The sequence below is a fragment of the Anabrus simplex genome, chromosome 14 (assembly GCF_040414725.1).
Source record: "Anabrus simplex isolate iqAnaSimp1 chromosome 14, ASM4041472v1, whole genome shotgun sequence".
Classification (NCBI taxonomy): Eukaryota; Metazoa; Arthropoda; class Insecta; order Orthoptera; family Tettigoniidae; genus Anabrus; species Anabrus simplex.
This window is the reverse complement of record NC_090278.1, coordinates 17237897-17265424: the sequence shown is the minus strand read 5'-3', so window position 1 is coordinate 17265424 and position 27528 is coordinate 17237897. Positions and strand designations below refer to the sequence as shown.

Sequence of the window (27528 nt, the reverse complement as noted above, 5' to 3'; positions counted from 1 at the left end):
GTAAACAGATAAGAAGATGACTAATGGTGTTATTACTTATGCTATTCGAGGACGGTTATAACCTACAGCTTATAAATCTCATGTTTATTCCGTATTGGCTCAACACAACTAAGGTTAAGTTAAGAGTAAGTTCCCACCTTCCAATACTTAACAATTTCTATATAATAGACTTATTAATTACATAATATAATCCATATAACCTCTAGTACATGTTTCGTTCCGATATGGAACATCTTCAGCTAAAATTGGTAAAATGGCAAGACGATTAAAATACATTGATGTTAAGATGATACGTAAGCTAAAAGATATGATAAAATGGCTCGAAAATTAAAACATATGATAAAGATGATGAGATAAAGTTCATTCATGTTGGTTAAAAACCACAACAAGTCAGTTTTCAAGTGGCGAGTTAAAAACAGCGATAAGGTTCTTCATGTTGGAGGCGTATACATTTTGTCGATCTTGAATATAAATTGAAGAATACAGGATTTTCTTATATGTGATTTATCGGGGAAATCTTGATAAAATAACCGTAGTTGAAGTTGAGTTTGGTAGGATTATTAAAATGTGTCTTAAAGACAATCTTGTCGTATTTAACGTCCTCCCTTACGCCGTGTTGTTAACTGACTGAGTCCTGTGTACGTACACAGGACTCAGTCAGTTAACAACACGGCGTAAGGGAGGACGTTAAATACGACAAGATTGTCTTTAAGACACATTTTAATAATCCTACCAAACTCAACTTCAACTACGGTTATTTTATCAAGATTTCCCCGATAAATCACATATAAGAAAATCCTGTATTCTTCAATTTATATTCAAGATCGACAAAATGTATACGCCTCCAACATGAAGAACCTTATCGCTGTTTTTAACTCGCCACTTGAAAACTGACTTGTTGTGGTTTTTAACCAACATGAATGAACTTTATCTCATCATCTTTATCATATGTTTTAATTTTCGAGCCATTTTATCATATCTTTTAGCTTACGTATCATCTTAACATCAATGTATTTTAATCGTCTTGCCATTTTACCAATTTTAGCTGAAGATGTTCCATATCGGAACGAAACATGTACTAGAGGTTATATGGATTATATTATGTAATTAATAAGTCTATTATATAGAAATTGTTAAGTATTGGAAGGTGGGAACTTACTCTTAACTTAACCTTAGTTCGGTTATAACCTCCAACGATATTCCGCCAATATCCTGCAGAATTGCCGATTGACGTCTCTCTTGTTTTCTACCCAAGGAACAACCACGAATTTACAGGAATGATGACGAAAATGGCAATACTTTACTTCCCTGCTGACAAGCAGTCAGAGACGTTGCCATGGTAACCTGTAGGTTCGTTGTCGGTCTGTGGGTCTCAAATTGCAGAGCATGATACCCTGAGAAAATATTAATTCTTCCCGTCATTTGAAGAGTAAGATAAATTATGAACATAACAAAAGTTTTTATAATGAAGAGACGTTTCACATACAGTCCACGGAGTTTACAGGAAATCAATAATATAAGAGAAAATGGACGAAAACCGTTCTGGTTTTCCTATAAATCCTGCATCTATTTAAAGATTTTAAAATGATATGCATGTTAAAAGCTACCCCGGGATGAGTATACACTAAAAATGACGTTTGGTCAAATTCTATAAAGCCGTCTCACCGTTATAGTGGAACAGACAAACGGATAATTATCTGAAAAATAGGCAAAACAAACGAAATTACAGACAGCGGCCCCCTACAACTTTAATTATATAGATGTAGGAGCATGAAAAGTAACAAAGAGATGACAAGTTAATTCATGTATAGAATGATGGGAACAGGGGAACGTGAATATAAGAGGATAAGGATAATAGGTAGTCAGTTTGGAAATAGGGATCAGCAGAAAGAGAAAGAGCATGGTATTGGGTAAGGATTTGGAGATTATATTTATCCTTTCATGTTCCTCCCTTCTATCGCTACCTTGTCTTCTGCTATACTATTCTATGTACTTTTCATGTTCTTGTCTCTCTTATCACTTATCTGAAAAGCAGTGGCTCTGGTTATGACGCAGCAGGTCGTTATGCTAGTTAGGTTCCAAAAAGGGTAAAAAATAAATAAATAAATAAATCCATTGTAAATTTTAATCTTGTAGCAGTTGTATAGTATTATTTTAAGTCATTCCACATACTGTATATGAGTTGATTACCGGTATATTTGTATGTGCAGAAGATGTTATGAGTAGAATTTATAAATGATATAAATTTATTAAATGTGAGCTGTGTAATTAAGAAAAAAATTGTTAGTGTAAATTGTATAACACTGTATTTTAGGAAAATATCTTCTTCTCTTGTCAATTTAAAATTTAGTGCTTGATAATAATGAAGTTTAGTGTACCATTTGCCACCGAGGTAGACACCTCTTTTCCAAATAAAGTGATTTTAATTTGATTGTTACTTTCCATTCTTAAATGTTTATATTTTAAATTGGGAGATAAATTAATTATACTCTTATTTTGCCAATATGAAATTTATTTTCTCACCCAATTCTTGTTTAGGCCTATATACTCGTTTTTTATTCCTTTACTTCTTTATTCTACTCATCTCGTTTGTTACTTATAGCTGTCCAAAGATATTAAGAAGGAAATATTCATAGAACAACATACTGATGATCAGCTGCTGGCATACATCAAAGAAGAAACAAAGTACGTACACCACAAACCCTATACAATATGGAATACGTTGTACCTATTCACAGTTGTGTTGAGCAGTGGTTGTTTTATCTTTGAAACTTACTATTTTTATCATTTTTATCATGTCTTTACAAAGTTACATTTAAAGTACTTATATCTTAAAATTCTATTTGTTAAAATTATCTAAAATATTAAGAAATTTTGAGATCAAATTTATTGTTCCTTCATGTAGTTTTGTTGAATATGTATCTACAAAAAATCTCTAGAACTAGATATTTTTGTGTCAGCGTGACGTAAAGCAACTAGCAGAAAAACAATACCTCTAAGCAACTGTGAAAAATGTATTCTTTATTTCACTGTCACTGCTTCATTTGTTCATCACATTCTTATCTGAAATGCCATCTGCCACTATTGCCTCCAGATATTCTCAGTAATTTTTTACGTATGTATCAACAGTGACACGCAGAAAAAAGCGTTCTTGTAGATATTAAAGTAAATCTACAAATTGAAATGTTTTTGTGTACATTGTAAACAACGTAATAATTTCAGACTAATGTAATTTAGTTTCATTAATCAGTTCAATAGTGTTATAACTCAAATATTGTCAGTTTTTGAATTATTTATTTGGTTAGATTCCTCCTTTATGATCTTTTCAGTTCTATTTTGTGTTAAGTCAAATTTCTCCATTTGTGAATGCCAAAGCAGATAATGTGTAGTACAAATGTAATGTTCAGTTCAGTAGCACTACATCTTAGATATCATAGTTTTCAAATAAAAGTTCCACATTGTAAGCATGTGAAGATATCGTGGTATTGAATTTATGCTTGTTCCAGTGTTGTGGTCACACTTGCTGATTGCCGCCATTTCCCACTTTTCATTTTAGTGCTCATTGTCAGTCATGTGCTTGTACTTTGTTGTTTGCAAACACATTTACACGGCTATTATAAACTAATAACTACAAGAGAAGTTTCAAATTTGTGCAGGTTGCCTAAAGAACATTACAGAATTCTTCAAGTGGGTGAATTTATTATCTGGTAGGAGTAGTTAAATAATGATGTAATCATAGAATATTATTTCAGAATTGTTATTTTTATCAGTGACATAACAGAGTTTTGCTAGTGTGTATCCTGTTTTAAAATTTTTAATGCAGTAGTGTTTTTGAACTGTAGGTGTGCCATTGAACTACTTGCTAATTCATCTTTTGCTGTCACACCTTTTTTGGTTAGTGTGTAGAATGATCTTTGATAATCCCTGGGGATTGTGCTCTTAGCTTCACTCTGGTATCGGCGGGTTCTGGAATGGCTAGTCATAGCCTAATATTTGACTTCAAACCTGATTGATGGAAACTACGAATTCTGAACGGTTTATTTGATTTTGTTAGTGATTAGAGTCTTCTCATGTGTTATGTGATGCTTTGAATTGTTCTTTCTGTACATTCACAACTATTGGCAAGAAATATTCATTTCAGGCCTCAGAACTGCCCAGTATCAGCTTACACTCTCTCATTAGTCGGAGTAGAACCATGCACACAACTGAAGAACGCCCAAATACGTCATCTCTTCTAGGTTGAAATTCTGCTGTTTCTTTGTAATTCTTGTGTTACAGGACACAATGGGTCACGTTAGAGAACAATTTTGTAATATGGCCACCAATAAAAATATTGCTTATGAATACTTTTCACACACAAAATGAATATTACTATTTTTGAATGGAGTTTAATTTAGCTTTGTTCTTAAACGTATCTTGTGCAGGGGCACTCTCGAACCAGCAAAGTGACACGCCTTTTGTGTATTATTTTATATCTCACCTCTGGCGCTGTGTTATCCGGACTGTCATTTCAACAGTTTACAAATATCATGTTGCAATGAATTCTTCCAAAATGTCTTAAGAGGTTTGCCATGTCAGTTTGGTACTGAATTACATAAGAACAGCTTTTAAGATTCATGAAATTTCCTAATTGCTGACTTGTGGAAGGACACATATTCCTGAGCTTACCAGTTAGTGATGAGGTTAACTTCCGTTTGTGTAGGAACAAATGGCCTTGAGCTGACCACTTTGTGCCACTCCTCCATCATTTTCATATTTATAGACTTGATCAGGGTGAAAATAAATTGACTGATCTGATCATCTGCTATCTTTAACGGATGTAAGCAGAAATATGAATTGTGAAATTCCATTCAGACACTCTTGTTGGTACCCCTACCATTTCACTGGATATACAAACTGTCACTCCCGATTAATACAGATAATCCTGAATTTTTTATTTGGTTGAGTTATATATTTTTGTATAAAATACAGTTAATGCAGTCACTTAAACACGAAATCCAGAAGCGTTCTATCATTCAAACAGTATTTTGTAAAAAATAAGTCATTTATAGAGATTGGACATAAGGCTTTAGGGGTGAGAATTGGAACGTATTAACTGGAATGCTAGAATGTGTAACATATACATTGTATCCGATTTTTCACAATAGAATATCCATCAATCTGCTTCTTGTTATTCTACTTCTTTAGTGTTAGTCCTGCGTCATGGCAGGATCCGGTGTTGTGATACGTTGTCTCCAGTTAGATCGGTCTCGGACCATGTCTGTCTGTACTTTCGCAGCTTTCGGGTCGCTGTGCACTGTATCTCTCCTTTGCTGTCTTGTTCGTCCCTTGCGCCTCTTTCCACTTACTTCCTGTGTATATACTGACTCTCACAATATATTACCCTGTGCACACAACAATTGCCCAAATCAGCGCACACGGCTTTCCTCAATTTTCTTCCCGACCTGTGCAATGCCAAGACATTTGCTAATAACATTGTTTGAAATGTGATCCACTCTAGTTATTCTAGCCTTCCGCTTAAACATCTTCGCATCCATGACGCTTAATTGTCGTTCTACCTCCTTGGTAGCTGGCCAGCATTTGTTGCTGTGGAAAATGACAGGACAGATAACACTTCGGTAGATAGTCGATTTAAGATTGTTCTTCATCCGACGGTCGCAAGAGTGCCCGTTGTCATTCTCCACATCAGCCAGACTTTGTATACCTCTTAAGTTGAATTCATCAAAGATTGTGGAGCCAAGATACTTAAATTTTACCACTCATGCTATATCTTCACAGTGAACATGCATGGTTCCGACTTCTCGACGATGTATTGTCATGCATTCTGCCTTCTTTTTGTTGAGGCGCGGGACATATTGCGCTAGTCGATTGTTCCAACCTTCTGTTTGGCGCTGCAGATCAAGCTTATTCTCTGCAGTCGAAATGGCATCATTAGCATAGAGAAGTGTCCATGGTATTGGCTTGTGCAAGTCTGATATAATGTTGTCCATCACAAGAATGAACAGCAGTGGTAATACGACAGGGCCTTGCTGGACTCCTACAGTTATGCGGAAGTCATCAGATGCTCCTGCGGCAGCTTGGACATAACTCCTTCATTCTACGTAGAGCAATTGTACCCTCTCAGCAAGGTGCTCTGGAATGCCACGTTCTTGTAGCGCTCACCAGACAAGGTCACGAGGTACCCGATGGAAGGCTCTCTTAAGGTCCAGAATGTCGAGATGAAGCCTCTTATTCTTTTCACAGTGTCTCTCAGCTAACAGCCATGCGGTGTGATTTGCTCCGGTTGGCTCTTTGCAATTTTGGCTAAATCGCTAATCCTATTATTGAGGATTTGTTCGAAAACTGTCATTGCGTAGCTCTGAAGTGTGATATGGCGGTAATTATAAAATTCGACAGGGTTTCCCTTATTTTTGAGCGGATGTGATTGGTACTGGTAGATACGGAAATTCCAAGATTGAAACTTTGTCGAAGTAGTTCCGCCAGCGTTCTCGCGCTTCCCGCCAGTCGAGTAGCAAATCGTCTGTTCCCTTAATGATGCTGTAAAAATGTTTGATTTGTTCCGTTTCATGATGCCTCGATTTGACTAGCTGTTAAATATCCCGCTCGTATTCGCGCATGTCTAGTTTCACATGTAGACCTGCATAGCTGTTTAGTTTTCTTTACTACTGGCTGCTTTGTTGGCATTCCAATGAACAAGAAACTTGTCGAACAGCTGTTCCTTCCACTTTAATGCATCCTGAACATTGTCATTCCGAAGCCACGTGTCATTGCCTATCCGTCGTCGTCGCCCTCATTTAGTTGTTCCAAGAATAGGGCGTGCAGCATCTTACAGTTTAGTCCGCCTCACTTCAACTGTGGTGATTGGTGGCAGTGTAATTTTTGCAACGTCAGCCTCCTTTAGGTGCCACAATTCGATCCATTTTGGTCCATTTCCTGTGAATTTGTCTGCGATATCTCTGAGATTCTGTCGTCTCAGAAGGATTAGACATTGTGAGTCGGATGTTAGTCGCTGCAGCAATTGCCTAGATGAGTATCACGCTCTTTGAACCATAAGTTCGCGGTGATTAGTTTGTGCATTATCGGGAATTCGTTGGTCGTGGTCATCGCTCTTCTGACCGCAGTGAGCTGTGTGCTCTTGTTTCCTCCGTCTGACGTCCATTCAGATCGCAGGCAACAATAAGATAGTCAACGGTGTTCTGGTCAAGCACTGCCCAGAAGGCAACTTTGCTTTCCGTGCCCAGGCCAGTTTGTGGAGCGTTGCACTGAAAAATGGGATTTTCCTTTTATCCCGAACGTAGACATGTTACATCAAGCGATTGTCCGTTATATGACGGCCGGCTTATTATGAAGAGTTTTAGAGCTCAAGACAGCAGGTAGTTACGCCTCTCCGGACATGAACAGACGCCTTTTGCAGCCCTCCTCTGGAGAAGGAACGCTACGCTCGTTTCTGTATTAACTTCGACGAAGGAAGAGTACCCCGTCTGTGAACCGCTCCGTACTGAACGTCTCCATCTCCGCCAAACTTGTCATTAAGAACTTTGTGTGTGTTCGGTCTACGAGAGCAAATACAGTTTATTTCGCTCAAGACTGCCGGCAGGCCGATTGGGAACCCTTATTCGTTACCTGGGACCAGCCATGTGTTATTGCAATGCACAAGGTTCGTGGAGGATATTCATCAATACAAAATGAAATACCATTTTACTGAAAAAACTAATTGAGAACCTGATAAATCACTTGTGACGTAATCACGTAAAGAAGAATCGCCGCACAGTAATGCACCTTTTCCTTGCTGTGATATGACACAAAATATGCGACATACAAACCAGTGTCGTATTTTCTGCCACGTGTTGTCTTGTGGTGGTCATATCAATATATTGTGTGATGATCAAGTGGTCTAGCCTGTCTCGTCTGGAATCATTGCCCCCTTTTTTGTTTGTCCACTTATTTTATCCTAAGAGTGCAATAACAACAAATAGTCGAGCCACCCACTACTTTGCTTGTGAGGAAGTCATGCGTTCCACCGGTATATGTGAATTCAGTGCATACAGCATGAATCGGGAAGTCCCACTTCACGTTACGATGCATTTTGTCCTGTGTGATCGACTTTTCCCATGTGCCTGTTGCAGGCGGGTGTCGCATTTAGCCAAGATATTTGTATTTCTCGCTCTTCTTTCTTAGGATATATAGAACCAACCTGCGGGGGGGACACAGGTATAGATTTGGATGCTTTTCAGCGATGTTATCATTCTACTAAAAATAACACTTGGTCCATGAAGTTATTGAAATAAAATGAAATTCATTCTTTCCTTTACATAACAGCAGTATGGAAAATTCTAAATTCCCATGGAAGGAATTAGATATTTTTCACCAATAGAGCATGTCAAAAACATATCAGATGTAAGGCTTTTCAGGCGTTTGCTCTATTAACCAGCGTTTCGTCTTAGGTCTGACACTAGACTCGTCAGAGCAAACACCTGAAAAGCCTTACGTCTGATATATAGCAGCAGTATCCCCTACGTGCAATTCAATGTCATGTCATCTCGAATTCTGGCTCAAGTTTTGACTTTCATGCTCCTTTTAGGTGTAGTGTTAAAGGAACACTTGTAAGAATATTTAAGGACATGATTGCTTGCATTTGCGTTCAAATATACCAGGATATCGGAACATTGTAATAAAACGCTACAACCTGAGCCATATTCTTTGTCGCCATCATAATATCTATGACAGCAGTATCTGTAGGTGAAATGAAAGCACCGGCGTTGGGAAAGAGCCATCATCTGCACGTTATCTTTCAGCTTTTCGAGCATTTCATCAAGAATGGTTGTTTCTAGATTGCCAATGGCCTCTGTTAAAGACAGCAATTAAGGGGAGATTGAAATCCCTTTTGGTGAAAATATTACTTTTATTTGCCTCAAGTTGTAGCGGGGTCTTTCCTGCTCATTTTGGTGCATCATTTGTTAAATTATGATGGTCCTAAATATGTTTAAAGTAATATAAGAAATAGGGCTTACATACCGCAACACTTTCTTCTAAAGCTTGTCTCAGAAATTATTTTATGTGTAAGCACATGGCATATTCATTTGTTTTAGTTTGGCACGATTGCCAAAACAGATGACATGGTATATTCATTTATTTTAGGTTGGCAGGATTGCCAAAATAATAATGGAGGACATTTGTTTATATTTGTCGTAAAGAGTGCGCATCATCCCAGTATTTTTACTTTCAGTATTACTTAGTTGTGGTGTGAAATATTCATAAGTTACTTAGATTCGTATATTCTACGGCAGTGGTGACAAAAAAGCTGTCCATCAATCAGCTGGTAAGCAAAACTATGAAGGTACAAGCAGGGGCCTGTTGACAGCTGCAGCAAAAGCTATTTTCAATCGCTCGGAACAAGCTCGAGGGGCTCGCTGTGTCCAATACCTGGGACATGGAGACTCTAAGACAAAATGTTGTGGTGATACTGTTATTACTATGTTGGAATGTGTAGACTATTTCCAAAAGAGAATGGGGACACATCTTCGCAAACTGAAAGCACAATATGTGGACAAAAAGGTGTCAGATGGTACAACCAAAAAACATTCTGGAAGGCTCACTGAGAAGGTTATAGATGAACTACAAAACTACTACGGCAAAGTAGTCAGAGACAATAGCAATGTTTTTACAGGCTATGAGAAGAGCAGTTTGGGCCACGTATTTTCATAAGGGTTCTTCTAATGAGAAATAAGTTCACCATCTGTGCCCTTCTCCTCCAGAAACCTGGTGCAAATATAGGAGAGCTGAGGCAGCTGGAACTGCTGACACTTACTACGACCAGAATGCATTGCCAGAAGCTGTTATGGAAGCAATAAAGCCAATATACCGTGATCTGGCAGCAACGGAACTGTTAAGGAAGTGCTTACATGGAAAGACTCAGAATCCCTACATGTCATTTAACAATTTTGTGTGGTCTCGTTTTCCTAAAAATATTACAGTTGGCTGTATGGGATGCAGTAGTAACATTTAATGGTGGCAATGTTGGAAGGCTGAGGGTCCTACAGGAACTTGGTGTCAGAATACTGTCAGATGTTTTGATCACGGGTACAAAAGGCAGAAACTGCAGCTCAGAACATGATTAAGAAAGCTTGGAGAGAAAGAAGAAACAAGAAACTTGGTTCACAATTAAGTATTTATTTTCCACCTAGTCGATACAATGATTGCTTAAGGCAACTTTTTTAATGGTCAAAAGTGGTACATGTTTCGTATATTATCAACATCTTCAGCCACATAACACTGTTTAGATGAAAAATGTATAAAATTGACAAAGTAATGCTTTAGAGGAAGTGTCCTTAAAATTAACATAAGATTGACAAGATTAAAACAAACAAATAACTCAAGAGAAAAAAAAACATTTATTATTTTAAATCCTCATTTCTGAAAAACATGTTTTTCTTGTACAAATAACCTATTATCTCAAAAACTATAACAGATAGACACTTGGAATCTTCAGATGTAAGTAAGTAACATCTGTTAGTACAATGGATCTACACTCATGTAAATTGCTTTTATATCTTGAGAGTTTTGTTAATAAACGTTCCAAAATTTTGAAAAAAAGGTAATTTGTAAAAAATTGAAACACATTTCCCAACTAAGCTGTCGTATTGAGTGTAGATCAGTGTACATTATGGGTACTCAATAACCTTCAGTAAAAATTTCAAGTCTCTACTTGAAATAATTTATGAGAAAATGTGTCATTAATATGGTAAATATCTATATATATAAAATAAGAGTTTTGTCTGTACATTGCTCAGAATTTGAAAAGAATGGTATTTTTGTATTGGTCATGTCTACAGTAACAAGGAAATGCATTATTTACTTTTCCGTAATTTCTGTCTGTATGTATGTATGTATGTATGTATGTATGTATGTATGTATGTATGTACACGCATCACGAGAAAACGGCGGAAGAGAATTTAACGAAAATCGGAATGTAAAGTCGGGTGATGAACCGCTACAATCTAGGCTATCAATTATTTTATTCACGCTGAGTGAAATTGTAGTTTAGGGGAAGGCCTGAAATTTAATTCTCATATATTTATGTATTTGTGGTCCTGTCTTAATGAAAATTGGTATACAAAGTCGGGGTAATTAGTCGATATAATCTAGGCCATAAATAATTGTATTCACGCTGAGTGAAATGGCAGTTTAGGGGAATGCCTAAAATTTAATTTTCAAATATTTATATTGTTAGTGGTCGTATCTTAATGGAAATCGGTAGACAGAGATGGGAAATATGTCGCTACAATATAGGTTATACATAATTGCATGCACACTGAGAAAAATGGTAGTTTAGGGGAAGGCCTAAAATTTAATTCTCAAATATTTATTATATTTGTGGTCGTATCTTAACGAAAATTGGTATGCAAAGTCGGGAAGTAAGTCGCTATAATCTATGCCATCAATAATTTTATTCACACTAAGTGAAATGGTAGTTTAGGGGGAGGCATGAAAGGTAATTCTAAAATAAGTTATTTATGTTATTAGTGGTCGCATCGATGAATACTACATAACTAACATAACTTTAGTTATGTCGTTAGTAGTAGTTATGTAAGAAGTTATTAAATTTCCGATAACTTATGTCTCATACATTGTTACCGTACCGCATATAATCACGGAGATATTCATGAATTTAGATTACTGTTACTAAGCCCATATCAGCGCCGAGTCACGAGAAAATGGGTAAATAGAATTTAGTGAATATAAGTATGTAAGATCTGAGAATAAGGAACTACAGTCTACGATATAAATAATTTTTTAAGACGCCCTAATATCACAGAGTCGAAAGAAAACTAACGTGAAGGCCTGCAATATAGAAAGCTCATAAACGTTATCAACAATAACATTACATTGACCATTGTTTGTTGTGATGTGCTTTTTGTTTTCTGTTTCCACTCATTCCCGATAGGATTACTACAGCGTACCGAAGTTTTTTAATTTGCTTTACGTTGCACCGACACAGGTAGGTCTTATAGCGACGATGGGATAGGAAATGAATAGTGGTGTGAAGGAAGCGGCCTTGGCTTTAAGGTACAGTCTGGTGTGACTGGTGCGAAAATGGAAAACCACGGAATACCATATTCAGGGATGCCGGCAGTGGGGTTCGAATCCACTATCTCCCGGATGCAGGCTCACAGCTGCGCGCCTCTTACCGCACGGCCAACTCGCTTGGTCGTACCGAGTGTAACAGCCTGCCTGTATATTGGCGGGAAGAACCTGGGGAGTTAGATAACTTTCTTCTTTAGCATGCTATTCCTCTGGTTCATACATTTTCTGATATTACTGGTACGTAACACACTGGTTCATCATAGCAATCGAGCTATTCAATCTCCCCTGAGGCACTGATTGGAATGAGTAGTGTGCATATTTAACGGAATAATGAGAGGAAAGTATTCACGGCAGTCTGCGACCTGGTTATTCCAGCTCTGGAACTTTGGACTGTTAGATCGGCACTGTAATACTGTTCGTTGAAAGTGAGAAAGTGTGCGGTTTTTCATTTGATCGAGTATTTTAAATGATAACATTGCTTTCAATCGCTACATTCCTACTTACGTTTTTGTAATGACCTATGTTGAATTCAGTCAAGAAAATCACCAAGTCAGTATTTCTGAGAATCTCGTAGCGAAGCACGGGTACATCAGCCAGTAACATTATAAGCATAGGGCTTTTAGTCTCCACTTAAAACGTAGGCTGATGTAATACATGGTAGTAGTACGAACTTCCTTGTATGAACCTACTGTCCTTTATTTACGGTATGTCGGATCTGATTGCACATCAAAGCTATGTAATTAGAAATTGCCACACTGATATTTTATAATGCTGCACTGGTATGATTACAATGTACAAATACAATAAGTATATTTGCGGGAGAGTAAATAATATTTGTAAATGATTTGCCATGGTTCAGCAGATCTTGCAGACTGTCGGCAAACAATGTTCTCGACTTTATTAATATCTACAAGACTGAGATTCTTTGAAACAATCGCAAAAAGGGCTTTTACAAAATTATTACTCGCCTGCCACAAACTGCAGAGTGGTTGAACAAGATCAAATCATATGCCGTCCTTTATCTAGGAGGACAGACGTATACGGATTTAAATACATACATATTTACCGGATTAAAGACCTTGCACTTCTTTTTTTAAATGGACCATTTCTCATGAGGGCTACGAGCTCATGCATTCCTATATCGTCAGAAGTTTCTTGCGCATAATAATGTCATTCGAGAGAAAGGACGCAATATGTCCTCGTAACAAGTGAGAGATTTTCAAATTTATTACACCCTGAATTTGACCTCCATGATGTTTACTCTCAGGAATGTGATGTTCATGAGTAACATGTGATGTCAGTGAGTGGAATGTTCAGTAGCTTTTCCTTAGTGTGAAAGTTGTAGCAGAGTTGACTGTTATATAATTGGTAACATCGTTTACATTTTTTCACTGTAGGTCGAGCCAAGAGGTGAGCTGCGCAGATCATCAACCTCCGGATAACGGAGGAACTTATTTCAGGTGCAATATGTGTGGAGAATCCTTCAGCCACAAAGTCAATCTGAATCGTCACATGAGGAGTCACACGCGCGATAATAAACATTGGTGCAATGTCTGCGACAAATCCTTCAGAGAGAAAGTCCATTTAATACTCCACATGCGAACTCACACAGGCAAGAAGCGCCACTTCTGCAATGTCTGTAGTAAATCGTACAGCCTCAAAGGTACTCTGACACGTCATATGCGGACTCACACGGGCCAAAAGCCATATTCCTGCAATGTCTGTGGCAAATCCTTCAACCAGAAAAACCATTTAGGAGATCACATGCGGACTCACACAGGCGAGAAGCCATACTCCTGCAATCTCTGTAGTAAATTGTACAGCTGCAAAGGTCATCTCACGCGTCACATGGGGAATCACACGGGCCAAAAGCCGTATTTGTGCAATGTCTGTGGTAAATCCTTCAGACAGAAAATCTGTTTGAGGGATCATATGCGCACTCACACAGGTGAGAAGCCGCATTGCTGTAATGTCTGCGGCAAAGTCTTCAGCCGGAAAAACCATTTAAGATATCACATGCGGACTCACACAGGCGAGAAGCCATTTTCCTGCAATCTCTGTGGTAAATCTTTCAGCATGAAAAACAATTTAAGCGGTCACATACGTACTCACACAGGCGAGAAGCCATTTTCCTGCAATATCTGTGGTAAATCCTTCAGCTTCAAAATCAGTGTGGAGCACCACATGCGCAATCACACGGGTGATTAGCCACAATGCTGCAGTGCCTATGGCAAATCCTCCAGCCCGAAAGTCCGTTTAATAGATCACATGCGGACTCACACGGACGAGAAGCCATATTGTTGCAATGTCCGTGTCAAATCCTTCATCTAAAAAGTGCATTTAAGACTGCACATGCGGAATCACACAGGCGAGAAGCCATACTGGTGGAATGTCTGTAGTAAATCGTTCAGCCCCAAAGTCAATGTGAATCGTCACATGCGGAATCCCACGGGCGATAAGCCACAATCCTGCAATGTCTGTGGCAAATCCTTCAGCCAGAAAATCTATTTAAGAGATCACATGCGGACTCACATAGGCGCGAAGCCATATTGTTGCAAGATGTGAGGTAAATCCTTCAGCCTCAATGTTGATCTGAATTGTCACATGTAGACTCAAACGGGCGATAAGTCATGATGCTACCATGTCTGTGGCAAATCCTTCAGCCAGAAAGTCCATTTAAGAGTCCATACTGCGGACTCACATAGGCGAGAAGCCAAACTTATGCAATGTCTGTAGTAAATCCTTCAGCCTCAAGGTCCGTCTGACACATCACATGCGGATTCATACGGGGGACATGCCGCATTTCTGCAATGTCTGGCAAATCCTTCAGCCAAAAAATCTATTTAAGAGATCACATGCGCACTCACACAGGCGTGAAGCCATATTGCTGCAATATCTATGGTAAATCCTTCAGCTTCAAAGTCCATCTGACACGTCACATGCGGACTCACACAGGAGAGAAGTCACATCGCTCTAATGTCCTTGGGAAGTCGTGCAGCTAGGAAGTCCATTTAAGATTTCACATGCGGATTCACACGGGCGAGAAGTCACAACGTTGGTCACGATTTCCTGGATCTCTTAGGGTCTGAGTTACTTATCATTCTAGTAAACTACGTTGGCTGAAAGGAATAAAGCTGAATTAGGCATCAGTAGTTTTAACTTCGGAGGTTGTGTGGCACTCGAATTGGATCACCACCTTCCATGGGTATAAAATCTTCCCAACATAAATTTGGTGTCAAATTATTAATGCACACAACGGTATGAGTCCACATGAGATCAGTTAGACTGACTCTGTGGCCTGCTGCAATGTCGGTGGCAAATCCTGCAGCCACGACGCTATTATGCCTACCATTTGGTTCGAAGTTTTCCATATGAATGCACTTGACAGTAATAGAGCAACATGGGTTCTAAAATGGGAGCTACGTCGGAATTTTCTCACGAGGTCATTGTCCCCTTGCGAGTTCATTGACCCCATGACGTCACGGTCACGTCTCACGACGTCACGGCCACAAATTATTGTTTACAAACAAGGCCACGTGCTCGTGTTTTGACAGCTGTCATCTTGACGGGTCCTAAAATCATTTTTTGTTTTTGAGCTAGTAGTTAGACATTTTCTTCAATTAGGGAAAGCACTCCCCACCTGGGAGTGAACCGGTACGTACAGTATAAAAGCAATCTTAGACTAAACTGAACAATAGAAGGACCACTTGGAAATGTTTACCTCATTATAGTGAATGTAATTGGTGAGAAACTGTACTGTTTTAATTTTTGAATTCTTTGTGGGCGAACGTGCTAAGTGCTTTCATACTGTGATACGGAGTTTGTTTCTTCCCAATGACAGAGCACTTGTTTTCGTTTATACAGTAACGTGTACCTCCATATTTTATGCTGTTTACTGAAAATCTCCTCCTGAAAAAAATGTCTCTGCATGTGAATTGTAGATTTAAAGGGTTCCATGTACTTAAACATTTAAATGGAATAAATGATATGAAATGAACTGTTTGTTCGTAAGAGCTTCTGAGGTGCCCGTTTTATATACCTACAATTTTTAATTGTCACCAACTGATCACATTACACTAAAATATAGGTAATATGTACAGTATTTGTAGTCTTCACTGTGTTTTTACCTTTACAACTGTTCATTATGATACACTCGGAAGCAGATGTTGTTACATACCGTCCCCGGTTTCACATAATTCGTGTGATTCGATTCTGGAACGCGATCGTTTTCTTGGTATGTAAACTTTCCACCCTAGGCACCCTTTCCGTAACAAGGAGTTCTCATCAACTGAGACGTTGCCATCAGTGGTAAAAGCTTCCAAAAATTTTGATACCAGGTGGTCATGTACTGGCTCTATCTTTTATACTTTGGGAGGAATTTGTTCATTATACGCCTCATTGTCAGATAAATGTGAAAAGATATGGAGGAATATTTAATAATATTAATGATGGCTTTACGTTTCACTAACTAATTTTGCGCTTTTCGTAGACGCTCAGGTGCTGGAATTTAGTCAAGAACTTATATTCCGTGCCAGTAAATCTACTGATACGGGGCTGATGTATTCGACACCTTCAAATACCACCGGACTGAGCCAGGTTCGAGCATGCCAATTTGGGGTCTGAAGTCCGGCCAGCGCCTCAACCGTCTGAGCCACTCAGCCTGGCAAGATAAAATAACTTCCGTTTCACCCGCTCATAGGAAATAGGAGTTGGTGGACAACCAGCAATTGCAAGAAATGTAATGACCTTATTTAATTTTCTGTACAATCCCTCGTGGGAACAATATGCCCATAAGAATCTTTATTTCGTCCCTATTTGTACGGACACGGTCTTCGTTTCTGCCCCTTCGTTTTTTGCTACTAAACTGAGTTTTATATGCGATTTTCTTCTGGGTACTTTTTGTATGTTCTGGCATAATTCGTGATGAAAAAATCAAATATTTCGCTCGGTTTTGCTTTCCCTAAACTCTCGACCTTTTTGTATCATGATGGAATTTTGGGTCAAAGTGGGGTCTTCCTTGTCCACTTTAGGTCCAGGTTGATGAAGAAGTTACACTGATTGGACTGTTATCAGTATTATCGTCACCACTGTCACTGTCATGATCGCTACCTGAACAAGAATCGATCACGTGTTATCTCTTGACTGCAAAATTTTCGTATTAGCTGGGCCCGAACTCTGTACATTCCAGGCTGCAGTACTTATTCCATGAAAATTCCTGTCACGAATTCCCCTGCGGCAGAACTTACTTCACTAAGATCACTATCGCCCACACTGAATATCAACATTTTGTTTATGATGATCCATAAATCATCTTCCTCTGACGGTGGGGACTGATGTTTTCTTTCAGACATTTTAGCGGAAGAAATGTAAGAAAAGGAAATGAATAGAACCCTGGTCTCAGCAGTTGGGAGGAAATTAATGAATTGTATTACAGAACACATGCGTACGATATTAAATGTTGTGCAACTCGCAGTAAACGCACACTCCAATCGTGAAGAATGAACCCAACCCAAGAACTCAAAGTCACAGTTCTAAAGTATCACCAGAGAGGTCTCTTGATTATCACGATCTCCAGAAATACCTTCTAAGGCAATACAATTTCATCCAAGAGACGATTAGGCGTTGAGCTAAAGCTTCGGCGCGAGGGTATTGGGCTTTAGGCCGTTCTTGCCCAGACGTAAGTTGCGTTCTGTATGATCCAACTGTTGGATGATACATTGGAATTGAGGGAATATAGTTTTAAAAAATCACATCAAAGGGCAGACTCATCCAGGATACGCTACTGAAAAAGAAATAAACTTCTGCAGGCAGGTAACTGAGAAAAATATATTAATTATGGGCGGATACTTTTTATGGCGATAAGGAAAAGGGAAGGAAAAGAACGTGGCTCCTGTTGGGGTATAGCAACAGCATTTGCCTAGTTTGAAATGTGAAACCACGGAAATCCGACTTCAGAGCTGCCGACAATGGGGCTCAAATCCACTATCTCCCGAACGCAAGCCCACTAGTCGCTGAAAACTTAACGGAATTGATTGCACATCATCTTGTAATTTATAAAAAAAGAACGTAGTCCACATTCTCACTCACGAGAAATGGGGTTATGTTTGGTTTACGCACCTCTGCTCTAAAACACTGAGAACTATTACTTAAATCTTACATCATTCTTGCACCATCACTTAAAAACATTTTCGTCTCTCAATCATAACTCTTGGTCACGATTTCCTGGATCTCTTAGGGACTGAGTTACTTATCGATCTAGTAAGCTACGTTGGCTGAAAGGGATAAAGGTAGATTATGCGTCAGTAGTTTTAACTTCGGAAGTTGTGTGGCACTCGAATTGGTTCACCACCTTCCATGGTTATAAAATCTTCCTAACATAAATTTGGTATAAAATTATTGATGCACACAACGCTATTAGGCCTATCATTTGGTCGAAGTTTTCCATATGAATGCACTTGGCAGTAGTAGAGCAACACTGGTCTAAAACAATGGGAGCTACGTCAGCATTTTCTCACGAGGTCATTGTCCCCTCCCAAGGTCATTGACCACCATGACGTCACGGCCACGTGCTCATGACGTCACGGTCACGAATTATTGTTTACAAACAAGGCCACGTGCTCGTGTTTCGACAGCTGTCGTCTTGAGGGGTCCTAAAATCACTTTTAACACGTGCTCGTGTTTTGGCGCGGGATTTGATTAAGTTAGTGACTCTAACCTTACAAACGTCATCTTGAGAGCTTCTAACCTCACCCCATGTTCTTTTTGACAGGTGTGAGGAGCGGAATTTGAATAAGTGTTTGACCCTAACCTCACTGCTATCGTCTTGACGGGACTTAGGATCACACCACGTGCTATCGACAAGGGTGAGGTGCGGAATTTTAAAACAGAGAAACACTCCAACCTCACAGCTCTCATCTTGACGGGACTTAGCCAAACACCACGTGTTTTTGGCAAGGGAGAGGTGGGAAATTTTGAAAAGTAAAACGATCCTAATCTCACAGCTGTTATCCTGACGGGACTTAGCCACACACCACCTGCTTTTAGCTGGTATGTGGCGCGGAATTTTGAAAAAGAGAAGGACTCTAACCTCACAGCTGTCACCTTGACGGGACTTAGCCACACACCACGTGCTTTTTTTATTGAAAGCTGTTAACACGACCGCGTGTTGTGGCATGAGTGCAAGGCTAACCACACAGCCGCTACACAGGTCCTCTTGCTAGATCTACCTTCCCCGACACCGTCTTCGAGGGACCAAAACTTACAGCGCCCTATTTTTAAGGCCAGATGCCCTTCAGACCCAATCTTGCCAGATTCCCCCTCCCGACAACATCTTGGACGGGTCTAACATTACAGTGCCTTAGTTTTAAGGCTAGATGCCCTTCCCTTCGTAATCCTGCTAGGACTTAGCCACACACCACGTGCTTTTGACAAGGATGAGGCGCAGAATTTTGAATAAGTGAAGGACTCTAGCCCCACAACTGTCATCTCGATGGGACTTAGCCTCACACCACATGCTTTTGGAAGGTATTGGGCGCGGACACACCACGTGCTTTTGACAATGGTGAGGTGCGTAATTTGAAATAAGAGACGCCACCTCCCTTATGTCAACTTGGAGGGTTCTATTCTTACAAGGCCCTGGTTTTACGGCAATATGCCCTTCCCGACATCATCCCGCCAGTTCCCCATTCCGACACTATCTTGGTAGATTTACGTCTCCATCCGATGGACAAATAACTATGATCTCACCTCCTCTTCCTTGACCTAAAACGCATCTCTACTTTGTTGCACACCTGCGTTATCGTAAGGTCTGATTGAGGCTTTACGTCTCCATCCGACACATAGACGGCCTCCTCATCGTCTGACCCACTCCCTCCTTCTCCCTATCGTCTCTCCCTAGGTGTCTTCCCCCTCCGATGCCTTTTATAACGCAGGGAAGAAAATAATATAAAATGAATAATGTAAAGAACAATAATTTACATCTAATTTTACGGTTTTTGAAAAAACGAACATCAAAATTTTTATTAATACAAATTCAGGAGCAATCTGATATCGATGCCCGGTCTAGTTTGCAAAGAATAACGGATGAGATGATCAGACTGAAAAATGTAGTAAATTATCATTACATGTTAACTATACATAGTAGTATAATACAGGGATTCGGCGGCCGCCACCGCCACGGGGCTCCCAGAGGCCACCTCCACCACCACCACCACCGCAGCCAGAGGCCTCCCAGGGGCCACCTCCACCGCCACCACAGCCAGAGGCCTCCCAGATGCCTCCCAGATGCCTCCTCCACCACAACCACAGCTAGAGGCCTCCCAGAGGTCTCCTCCACCACCCGCGGGAAATTTGAATTTGTAAACAAAGCCACGTGCTTTTTGACAGCTGTCATCGACAACAACGCATCGCTAACCTCAGTACTGCCATCCTAACGGGCCTAAACCTCAGTAGTACCAACTTAACGTAACTAGCGCGAGGTAAACAAAGCCACGTGTTTTTTGACACCCACGTGCATTTTGACAGACAACAACGCATCGCTAACCTCAGTACTGAAATCTTGACGGAACTAAACCTCAGTAGTACCAACTTAACCTAACTAGCGCGTGGTAAACAAAGCCACGTGCTTTTTGACAGCCACGTGCTTTTTTGACAGCTGTCATCCGCCATCTTTAAACCACAGAGCACTGTGCTGCCCTCTTTATCGTAGTAGATGTAAATTCGCCACCTGTCATCGGCAGTGCTGCCATCTTGGCGGGCCTAAACCTTAGTGCTACCAACTTAACCTCACTAGCGTGAGATAAACAAAGCCACGTGAATTTTTTGACGGCTGTCACCCGCCATCTTTAAACTACAGAGCACAGTGCTGCCCTCTTTAGCTACTTACCTTTGAAATGTGGTACGTCACAGCTGTCATCCGCCATCTTGCATCGCAAACCTCAGTGCTGCACTCTTTAGGTAGATACCTTTGAAATGTAGTGCCGGTAATTTGAGAAATTATTTATGCTCTTGTTTGTAAACAAATCCACGTGCAGCTGCCATCCGCCATCTTTAATCCATATAGCACCGTGCTGCCCTCTTTAGCTACTTACCTTTGAAATGTGGTACGTCACAGCTGTCATCCAGCATCTTGCATCGCAAACCTCAGTGCTGCACTCTTTAGCTAGATACCTTTGAAATGTAGTGGCGGTAATTTGAGAAATTCTTTATGCTCTTGTTTGTAAACAAATCCACGTGCAGCTGCCATCCGCCATCTTTAATCCATAGAGCAGCGTGCTGCCCTCTTTAGCTACTTACCTTTGAAATGTGGTACGTCACAGCTGTCATCCGCCATCTTGCATCGCAAACCTCAGTGCTGCACTCTTTAGCTAGATACCTTTGAAGTGTGATGGCGGCAATTTGAGAAATTCTTTATGCTCTTTCTTGTAAACAAATCCATGTGCAGCTGCCATCCGCCATCTTTAATCCAGAGAGCACCGTGCTGCCCTCTATGTGGGGGTGGTAAATTCTACGCGCTCATGTTTGGAAACAAACCCATGTGCTTTTCTGACAGCTGTCAACCGCCAGAGAGCACCGTGCTGCCCTCTTTGTGCCGGTGGCAAATTCCACGTGCTTTTTGACAGCTGTCATCCGCCATCTTGCATCACAAACCTCAGTGCTGTACTCTTTAGCTAGATACCTTTGCAATGTGGTGGCGGCAAATTCCACGTGCTCTTGTTTGGAAACAAAGCCACGTTCTTTTTTGACAGCTGTCGTCCGCCATCTTTAATCAATAGAGCACTGTGCTGCTATCACGCGGGTAATTTCGTCAGCTGTCATCCGCCATCTTTAATCCACAGAGCACCGTACTGCTCTCTGTAGTAGCGGGTAATTTGAAAAGTTCTGTTAGCTGTTATCCGCCATCTTTAATCAAGAGAGGACCGTGCTGCCATCTTTAGCTAGATACCTTTGAAATGTGGTGGCGGCAAATTGAAAAATTCCACGTGCTCTTGTTTAGTAAAGAAACTCACGCGCTTTTTGTCAGCTGTCATCCGCCATCTTACATCGCAAACCTCAGTGCTACACTCTTTAGTTGAAAAATGGTGGCGGATAATTTAAAAAGAAAAATTCTACAGCAGCCATCCCTCGACGCTAATTGCACAAGATGGTGGCTATACATGACTCCTTAAAGGTGCTTATGCAAGATGATCGCTATACATAGTTTCTTATGAGACACCCTAGGAATGCTTGCGCAAGATGGTGGTTGCTCTTATGAGGCGGCTTAAGGATCCTTGCACAAGATGGCTAGAGACGCACCCCTAAGGATTCTTGTGCAAGATGGCGGACGCAAGATGGCGGCTATACATAGCTCCTTATGAGACAGCCAGTACTCGATACAACATGTGATCAGAACAATGATTGATGTGTTCAGAACACAAAATAAGTGATCAAGACTAGACTCGAACACTGCACTCGATGTCGTTAACTTCAACATGTGATTAAAACATTGTTTGGTGTGTTCAGAACACTACATAAGTAGAATCGAACGCTGTACTTAATACAACATATTAGGGGATAACTTTGTTCTAAGATGATCAGACTGAAACATAACAGGACTAGAATCGAACACTGCACCCGATGTCGTTAACCTTACCATGTGAACAGAACATTGATTGATGTGTTCAGATCACTAAACAAGTAGAACCGAACACTGTACTCGATACAACATGTTAGGGGATACCTTTGTTATAAGAAAATTAGATTGAAACATAACAGGACTAGAATCGAACACTGCACTCGATGTCGTTAACCTTAACATGTGATCAGAACATTGATTGATGTGTTCAGATCACTGAACAAGTAGAACCGAACACTGTACTCGATACAACATGTTAGGAGATACCTTTGTTCTAAGAAGATCAGATTGAAACATAACAAGACTAAAATCGAACAATGCACTCGTTGTCGTTAAACTTAACATGTGATCCGATACAACATGTTAGGGGATACCTTTGTTCTAAGAAAATGAGATTGAAACATAGCAAGACTAGAATCGACCACTGTAAGAACATTGTTTGATGTGTTCAGAGCAAAAGTACAACTTCAATGATTTACCTAGTGTAAAAATCAAAAACACACACTATGCACATATCGCATAGCTATCTCGCCTATCACTTGCCTAGTATGAAAATCAAAAACACACTGTGCACATATCGCATAGCTAACTCGGCAACACTTCAAATGATTTGCTTAGTACGAAAATAAAAAATCTATACCGCGTAGCTAACTCGTTCACCGCACTGCTAAGGCGCTTAGTAATTGCAAATACACTGATATATGTCATGCGAAAATCAAGAAAGCACACTGCGTAGCCAACTCGCTCGGGTCACTCGCTTAGTAATTGCAGCACGACTAGAACACTGATACACACACGGATAAGAATGTTGCGAGATACTACATACTTACATGTTTAAAAAAAATATTGGGGGTGAAAGATCATAAATTATATGTACACATGTTGTCTCCTCCAAGTTGTAAGACGAAATAGACGCAGTACTGCGAGTTTCCGCAAAGTTTCTCAGCAAAAAGGAAAAAAATACGCGTGAGCTTGCATACATGCAAGTCAGACACAATGATGGATACCGCGATTCAAATCCTGGCAACTTATGCCGTCAGGGAGGTCATCCGGCGAGCTTCTAGCTGTAAATCCCCGATTCTCATGTTAGAAAGAGCAACTTGTTGTAAAACATTCTTAATCCCAGTTCTTTGACGTCAGGAAGGGCAACCGGTCGAAAACAATAGTGTATGATGTAAAAGGCTAGATACTGCTAGTTTTGCGTCAGGAAGGGCAACTAGTCTTAAAACAAATTCTTCTGATTTAAAATCTTAGTTTTGCGTCAGGAAGGGCATCCGGCTGTAAAACAATAGTTCATGATACAGCGATTTAAAATCTAAGTAGAGCATCTAGCTGTAAATCCCCGATTCTCGTGTAAGAAGTTGTAAAACAGATTCTTAATCCGAGTTCTTTGACGTCAGGAAGGGCAACTGGTCGAAAACAATAGTCTATGATGTAAGAGGCTAGATACTGCCAGTTTTGCGTCAGGAAGGGCAACTAGTCTTAAAACAAATTCTTCTGATTTAAAAATCTTAGTTTTGCGTCAGGAAGGGCATCCGGCTGTAAAACAATAGTTCATGATACAGCGATTTAAAATCTAAGAAGAGCATCTAGCTGTAAATCCCCGATTCTCGTGTTAAAAAGGGCAAGTAGTTGTAAAACAGATTCTTAATCCGAGTTCTTTGACGTCAGGAAGGGCAACCGGTCGAAAACAATAGTGTATGATGTAAGAGCCGAGATACTGCTAGTTTTGCGTCAGGAAGGGCAACTAGTCTTAAAACAAATTCTTGCGATTTAAAATCTTAGTTTTGCGTCAGGAAGGGCATCCGGCTGTAAAACAATAGTTCCTGATACAGCGATTTAAAATCTAAGAAGTGCATCTAGCTGTAAAACCCCGATTCTCGTGTTAAAAAGAGCATCTAGTTGTAAAACAGATTCTTAATCCCAGTTCTTTGACGTCAGTAAGGGCAACCGTTCGAAAACAATAGTGCATGATATAAGAGGTTAGATACTGCCAGTTTTGCGTCAGGAAGGGCAACTAGTCTTAAAACAAATTCTTGCGATTTAAAATCTTAGTTTTGCTTCATGAAGGGCATCCGGCTGTAAAACAATATTTCGTGATACAGCGATTTAAAACCTTTGTTACTGCACTAAGAAGAGCATCTAGCTGTAAATCCCCGATTCTCGTGTTAGAAAGGGTTACTAGTTGTAAAACAGATTCTTAATCCGAGTTCTTTGACGTCAGGAAGTGCAACCGGTCGAAAACAATAGTGTATGATGTAAGAGGCTAGATACTGGCAGTTTTGCGTCAGGAAGGGCAACTAGTCTTAAAAAAAATTCTTGCGATTTAAAATCTTAGTTTTTCGTCAGGAAGGGCATCCGGCTGTAAAACAATAGTTCCTGATACAGCGATTTAAAATCTAAGAAGTGCATCTAGCTGTAAAACCCCGATTCTCGTGTTAAAAAGAGCATCTAGTTGTAAAACAGATTCTTAATGCCAGTTCTTTGACGTCAGGAAGGGCAACCGGTCGAAAACAATAGTGTATGATGTAAGAGGTTAGATACTGCCAGTTTTGCGTCAGGAAGGGCAACTAGTCAAAAAAATTCTTGCGATTTAAAATCTTAGTTTTGCGTCAGGAAGGGCATCCAGCTGTAAAACAATAGTTCGTGATACAGCGATTTAAAATCTTAGTTCCTGCACTAAGAAGAGCATCTAGCTGTAAATCTCCGATTCTCGTGTTAGAAAGGGTAACTAGTTGTAAAACAGATTCTTAATCCTAGTTCTTTGACGTCAGGAAGGGTAACCGGTCGAAAACAATAGCGTATGATGTAAGAGGCTAGATACTGCCAGTTTTGCGTCAGGAAGGGTAACTAGTCTTAAAACAAATTCTTGCGATTTAAAATCTTAGTTTTGCGTCAGGCAGGGCATCCGGCTGTAAAACAATAGTTCATGATACAGCGATTTAAAATCTTAGTTCCTGCACTAACAAGAGCATCTAGCTGTAAATCCCCGATTCTCGTGTTAGAAAGGGTAACTAGTTGTAAAAAGTTTCTTAATCCCAGTTCTTTGACGTCAGGAAGGGCAACCGGTCGAAAACAATAGTGTATGATGTAAGAGGCTAGATACTGCCAGTTTTGCGTCAGGAAGGGCAACTAGTCTTGAAACAAATTCTTGCGATTTAAAATCTTAATTTTGCGTCAGGAAGGGCACCCGGCTGTAAAACAATAGAAATAAAACAGCTGAATGCGTTAAGTTGGCAGTGGAGAATGCGCGAGGAAAACAGGGTATAATGTTAATTTTCACGTTGGATATACTCTCTGGGCTCACCTAGTGACCTAGATTCTCTGTCACGTGATAACGCGTCTCTTTTCATCTCGCTCGTGGTTGGAGTGAGAAAACTTCGAGTACAAGCGCTCTTGCACCGCCTTGCTGCTAATTACCAGCAACTAGAGCTCGGTCGCGCGACTCTGGATACTGCAAATCGAGTCCTGGTGCGGGCCGAAAAATTCTAACTTGGGCAGTTTTTATCGTAGAATGACGCGGAAAACGGCATATTCCATCTCCTGGATATCATGACATACCATAGGTGAAGTTGTGAACGGTCACAATGGTTTGGACAGCGAGTAAGCTAGAGGACAATGTAGATGCCAGTGTTGAAAATTGATTGCAAGTTGTTATTATTTTCTTCTGTGTTATGATTGTTTTATTTATAGTTGTGAACGTGATGGCTGGTTAGAATATAAGTGCTGACCGTCGATGTTTTGGTATTGATCGGGAGTAGGTCAGGGAAAATGAATGTGACGAAACTTGCTGTAGGCATAAGGACAAGTGATGAGTTTGCTGGATCCTCGAGCCAATGACTGCTACAGAATTGTGATCATTTTTGTTATTATTTATTCCTATTATCACTATTATAATTATTATATTATTATTTATTTAGTTAAATATAATAATAATAATAATAATAATAATAATAATAATAATAATAATAATAATAATATCATTATCATTATTTTATTATTAATTTCATTATTATTGTTATTTTTAATTATAATAATTAATATTGTCTCTTATTGCTTTGTGAACATGTAATGGGGCAGAAAGCCTGTTTGTTCATAAATACTAATACTAATACGGATGTGGTCACTCACAGACTACTGGATATGATGACTGATTCACTTCCACTTTCATCATCTTAAACAATCACACAGCGAGTCATTATTGAGCAACGACGTGAACCCGGGATAATGTCTGCAGTAGCGGATTAGTTTCATAGTTTCCATGTCAGCAGAACTGTCACTAAAATTGTTATTGATGAAGTAACTAAACATGCGTAGCTCTGCATGCTGAGGCATGCTAATAATGCATTGCATTCAGAAGAGCGTGGGTTCGATTCCCATCTCGGCCGTCCTGGGAATGTTTTGCACGGTCCTTAATTCTCAATTCCAGGCGAATTCCGTGACTCTACCTTTGGTGGGCATTGGCTGACTTACATCCAAATCCTGTCTTTAAGTGTTGTTGGTGGAAAAGACATTCAAGAAGGGTCGACCCCGTAAAAGAAATACTGTACATGTAAAAATAAATTTTTATTATTTTCGATCCCCATAATCCGGAGATCGGGAATAATTAGGGCCGGATAAACGATGATATTGTGTAATTAGAAATAACCTCACTTAGGCATAATTTCTTGATATGATAACAATGTACAAATACAATACGTGTGTTTGTGAGACAGTAAGTTATATTTATAAATGATTTGCCATGGTTCAGCAGATCTTACTGATATTCGGCAAACAATGTTCTCACCTTTATTAATATCTGCAACACTGAGATTCTCTCAAACAATCTCAAA

General features: G+C 39.8%; 1 protein-coding gene across 1 annotated transcript in view; it reads left to right on the top strand.

The window, feature by feature from the left end:
- LOC136885414 (zinc finger protein OZF-like) overlaps positions 1-16027 on the top strand; it is a 77752-nt gene extending 61725 nt beyond the window's left edge. Inside the window, exons 3-4 of the mRNA XM_067157939.2 lie at positions 2603-2685; positions 13482-16027. Coding sequence (XP_067014040.2) covers positions 2603-2685; positions 13482-14292 — 894 coding nt within the window. The 3' untranslated portion in view covers positions 14293-16027. The remainder of the gene's footprint in view (positions 1-2602; positions 2686-13481) is intronic.
- Positions 16028-27528: the final 11501 nt, after the last annotated feature.